The 5,393-nt window shown below is 47.5% G+C and overlaps 1 protein-coding gene across 1 annotated transcript in view; it reads left to right on the top strand.

Annotated features, from left to right (window-relative positions):
- The window catches only part of LOC107104133 (matrix-remodeling-associated protein 5-like), a 24,825-nt gene extending 19,677 nt beyond the window's left edge, over positions 1–5,148 (top strand). The window contains exons 7-9 of the mRNA XM_015404055.1: positions 1,371–2,259; positions 2,353–2,679; positions 2,786–5,148. Of these exons, the coding sequence (XP_015259541.1) occupies positions 1,371–2,259; positions 2,353–2,679; positions 2,786–4,376 (2,807 nt within the window). The 3' untranslated portion in view covers positions 4,377–5,148. The remainder of the gene's footprint in view (positions 1–1,370; positions 2,260–2,352; positions 2,680–2,785) is intronic.
- The last annotated feature ends 245 nt before the right edge of the window (positions 5,149–5,393 follow it).

Genomic DNA, 5,393 nt, shown 5'->3' with positions numbered 1-5,393 from the left:
GTGTACTATTCCTTTAACACAAAATAAGTGCTTTTTATCTTAAATTGAGGAGTTAAGTGAGACACTTTGAAAATGGAACAAGACAATTTACATTAAAAATTCTTATTAGCGTCTTATTTCAAGGGCATTTTATCTGATTATTTTATTTTAGTGGTAAAAATGCAAATTTCATTGGAAGATTCTCTTATATACCAGCTCAGATTAAGGCTAAATACACTTAATTTAAGACATTTCTTATTTATTTCTAGATGGGTTTTGCAGTGAAGGCAAAGTTTGTGTCCAAACGTCCGCCTTAATGACCTTATAGGGTTACGCCATTTTAGACGAGTGTCCGAATGTCCAGTGGATGAAACAATACCAGTCTCCAAATTTCACACAATGCAACTTAAAAGTATCGATCATTCATGGTCACTAAATGAGCAGATATATCCCATGATGCTTTGCAAAGAGAGTTCTCCTCGCAAAGCATCATGGGATTTGTTGTAGCATTAATAGATAACAAAGATGGCGCAGGAACCGCCCGACGGAGGCGGAGTTAATTGACCAACTGGGAGTGAAAAGCAGTGATCATCTGTCTGAACGGTCAGTTTACTTAGTTCACTATAATGTTCACTATAGACTCCCCGCTCTATATAGTGATGCACTGCAAAAACAAATTTTTCAAATTGTTTATGTAAATTGTCTTGTTCCATCGGCCAAGTGTCTCATTTACTGACTCGAACCAGGAAAAACTGCACTTATTTTAAGATAAACTGATTAGGGTTAATTTTTTTTTCGTTAATTTAACTTTATTTCAGTAATTTGAAATCGCTACGATAGCTAACAGAACTCTGCCGATCAAAACGCAGGTTTTTCTTCACCGTGGAGACGATCCTGCTCTCCTTTAGGACGTCTTCCTTTAAAAATGGCATCACACACTGAGCAGATGTATTTCATGTGTTCCTTTCAGGGATCAATTAAAAAGCAGAGCTTGTTTTGGTGTCCAGACCTGCCTGACCCGGACGGGTTGGGGGCCCGGTCCCCGATAACCTCACCCACATCAGAGGTTTTTTTGGAATTAAAATAATTTCCTCACTGCTCAAGCTCTACATTTGTTGTTGCGATGTTCTGGTCAGATAAATAATAAATGAATAAATTAATGGGAAGATGGACGTCAGACTGAAGACCTGGGTGTGGGACGGCGGGTCGAATCTAGACGGAGATACCATAGATTGGTTGGATAGAATCAGGTTCATGGGTTAGAAAGGCCTAGTCAAAGCCTGGAGAGAAATCCAGCTCAGAACTTTGAACGTAATTTACCTGAGATGGAGCGTTTTACTAGGAAGGCGCTTTCCCTTTAACAATTGTGTCATTTGCTTGTGTTTGTGCAGGAGTGAGTATCGCCAAAAACATGAGGTGGCAGCGGTTGGAGGTACACCATAACGGAACCCTCATCATCAGAAACTCCCAGGAAACTGATGCAGGTCGGTACCTGTGCACAGTTCAGAACCAGTACGGTACGGACACCATGACCACCACCCTTCTTGTCTCTCATCAACCTCCACTGAGAGACATCCACGTGTACGAAGGAGGGAAGGCTGAACTGGAGTGCAAAGTCGCAGGAGATCCTCGTGTGTCGTGGATCCTCCCGAACTCGGTCCAGATGACTGCGACCTCAGCGGCCGCGCCTTCCCCTCCGCAGCGCGTGGCCGTAGATGAGATGGGAACTCTTCTCATAAGCAGCGCCCATTTAATGGACGCAGGGATCTACAGATGCAGTGTGCCTGGAGGTAACGGCATGCAGGTACGTCTTCGTGTATCAGCGGTTCCTGCACTGATTGAGCAGGAGAAAGACCAAACAGTTGTTGTTCCAGAGGGCGGCGCTGCCTTCATCCACTGCGCTGCCTCAACTGCCACTCGGCCAATCATTCGCTGGATCGCGCCGGGCGGCATGCAGCTCCCTGCTCCCCATCCACCCAACGGAGGGAACTTTATCGTCTTTCCAAACGGAACTCTTCACATAAAGAGATTAGCCTCTAAGGACTCTGGGAGATACATCTGCACAGCCGGTAATGCAGCCGCATCCAGCAGCAGAGCAGTGATCTTAAGAGTCATAAGTAAACCGTCTTCTGCTAAAGCCACGATAACAGCCTCCTCTCCAAAGACGACGGATGTGACCTACGGGAGTCCGCTGCTTCTGAACTGTGTGGCGGCAGGGGAACCAGAGCCTCGGATCATCTGGAGGACGCCCTCTAAAAAGCTGGTAGATCATCAGTTCAGGTGAGGAACGGAACGAGTTTGCAGATCGAGCGAGTTGAAACGTTCGGAATAATCTGAAGATCGTTTCAATGCTGTTCTGTCTGTGTTGTGCAGCTTTGACTCCAGGATCAAGGTGTTCCTGAACGGCAGCCTTAGCATCCATTCAGTGACTGACAAGGACCGAGGCGACTACCTGTGCGTCGCCCGCAACAAGATGGGCGATGACTACATTCAGCTCAGGGTCAACGTCTTGACCAAACCTGCCAAGATTGAGCAGAAGATGCAGAAGTCGAGTCAGGAGGTTATTCGAGGCCAAGATCTGAAGGTGGACTGCGTGGCGTCTGGCCTCCCCAGCCCTGAGATCAGCTGGGCTCTACCCGATGGGACCATGGTCAACCCCGTCAAGCAGAGAGCAAGGGTCGGTGGGGGGCGCAGTCGCAGGTGTGTGCCATTGCTCTTTAGTCAAAGTACGTTCTTGCTCTGCCCGAATCTCACCAAGTCCAGTAAATTGATCCCTAACAGCTTCCTCTCTCCCCTTTCCCTGCAGGTATGTGGTGTTCGACAACGGGACGCTGTACTTTAATGAAGTCGGACTGCCAGAGGAAGGGGATTACATCTGCTATGCACAGAACCAACTCGGCAAAGACGAGATGAAGGTGCGAGTCAGGGTGAAAGGTGGAACCACACGACCCCAAATCCAGGATAAAGGTCCAAAGACCGTCCAAGTTCTTCACGGCAAGACAGTAACACTCCAGTGCAAGGCCATTGGCGACCCGGTACCAGTCGTCACCTGGATGTCCCCTAAGAACAGACTCATATCCCCCGACTCGAACAAATACCAGGTTCTTCAAGACGGGTCACTAGTTGTTCAAAAGGTTCAGGGACCCGATGGAGGTAATTACACGTGTTTGGCTAGAAGCAGCGTCGGACAAGACGATAAAGTTACCCGAGTGGAGGTTTTGCCAACTCCTCCAGTTATCAATGGCTTAAGAGGAGATTCCGACACTATGGAGGTGACCGCGGTTCAGGGTGAGAGAACGCTGGTGGACTGTGCCACAAAGGGAGCCCCTTCCCCTCAGGTCATGTGGATTCTGCCAGGAAATGTCATCCTTCCTGCGCCGTACTACAGCAATCACAGGACCGTTCATCCGAACGGTACTTTAGAAATACGATCCACCCAGAGGACAGACTCAGGACAGATGGTCTGTGTGGCTCGTAATGAAGGAGGGGAGGTCCGAATGCTGGTCCATTTGGAAGTAAAGGAAACGGTCAGGGGGGCCAAGATTGAAGCCCCCGAGAAAGAAAGCTTTGCACTGAGAGTGGGGAACTCCGTCACCCTCAACTGTACCATCGATGGCTTGGAGTTAACTCATCTGACGTGGATCTTACCTGATGGCACTCCTCTGCACACCGGTGCTCGGATTTCTAAGTTTTTCCACCGGCTTGATGGCTCTCTGGTTATTAGCAACCCGTCCGTCGCTGAGGCTGGAGTTTACCGCTGCATGGGTCATAATCCTGCTGGGCTCTTTGAGAGTACCATCACTCTGTCCCCAGGGAGAAAGCCTCAGATCCTGAACAGATACATCTCTCCTGTCAGCGTCCTAGATGGGGAGACCCTTTTCCTTCACTGTCAAACCACTGGGGAGCCGCTCAGACTGACATGGACCCTACCCAGCGGGGTCGTTCTTAACAGGCTGCAAAACGCTGGAAGGTATTCTATTCTGCAAAACGGCACCATTGCCATTCGCCAAGCTTCCATTTACGACCGAGGGGCCTATGTTTGTAGAGCTGCTAATGAATACGGAAGCTCTTTGCTTTCGGTCTTAGTAAAAATAGTCGCTAACCAACCCAGAATTACCCGGGGGCCGCCCTCTGTGACCTACGCCAAACACGGAGTTGCCGTTCAGCTGAACTGTGCCACCGCCGGGACCCCCGCAGCAGAGGTGTCTTGGGAGACGCCTGATAAGGTGCGGATGGTCGTGAGCGCACAGCCCCGACTTTTCGGAAACAAGTATCTCCACCCGCAAGGTTCCCTCATCATCCAGAATCCAACCCAACGAGATTCTGGAGTTTACCGCTGCACGGCCAGGAACGCTGCCGGCGTGGACTCCAAGACCACATTTCTGAATGTATTCTAACCTGAGGCCGTGGCCAAACCGTACGCCCAAGCAACTGCCGGAGACAACGCCAGAGTGGCGGTAAAAAAGCACCAAATCACCCACCATGGGTTTCACCTGTAACAGTGCTTCACCCATGGCCAACTTTGAGGCCTAACGCCAACCGTGTGAGCTCCCTACTTGACTCATGACAGAGCTTTGTGTAAATACATAACTGCTCAGGTAATTTGGATACAGAAACTCTTCCTAGATGTCTTCATCAGACCTGTTCCCTATTTAACTGTCCTAATTCTGTCACTTACTATTGGAGATGGAAATAAATTATTAAGGAGAAAACATGTTTCTAAGTGTCGGTGTGTGAAATAATTTCAAGAGAAATGAGGCTGCAGTAGGATTTCCGCAGATCTTATGTGGACTGTGAGGGAATATAGAGAGATGGAAGGTTTAAGGGAATACCTCGTCATTTTCTGTCATGGTGGTTTCTCTCTGGGCTTCAAGGCCATGATAGACACGTTCATTGCAGGTCAGAAACAAGTCAGCAGTACATGAAAAAGAGTCTGCTTATTTTCCAAAACATAATCCCATTGAACCAAAGGAGCCAAGTGAAGAGTTCCAGTCAAAGGGTTGGCAACAGCAGTAGGTCCGCCATGAAAAAGGGACTTTTCGTCCAGCAGCTTTGTTCTCAGCTGTTAGCTGATGCTACATTTGATTGGTTTCAGGACTTTAAAAGAGCCACTTAAATAAAGACTGAAATCTAAAGGATGAGGTGCAGCAATGAAGTCAGGGAGAAGAAGAGCAAATGTTTAGCTTTGGTTAAAAAAAACAGGATGATATTTCTTTATGTGACCTAATCAGAATCATAAGAAGCCATGACATCATCGTCCTGTGTAAGAAAATGGTTGATCAAAGCTTCTAGCTGCTTTTACCAGAACCAAAATTATTTTATTATAATCTATTTGATCATCTTCTATTCTTATCTATTCAATTCTATGCTTTTGTTATTTTCGATTTAATTCTTTTCCATTTTATTCTTGTGTA

Source organism: Cyprinodon variegatus, unplaced genomic scaffold, assembly GCF_000732505.1.
Source record: "Cyprinodon variegatus isolate N-32 unplaced genomic scaffold, C_variegatus-1.0 Scaffold1626, whole genome shotgun sequence".
Taxonomy (NCBI): domain Eukaryota; kingdom Metazoa; phylum Chordata; class Actinopteri; order Cyprinodontiformes; family Cyprinodontidae; genus Cyprinodon; species Cyprinodon variegatus.
Note: the sequence above shows the minus strand (reverse complement) of the source record. Positions and strands in the feature narration are given on the sequence as shown.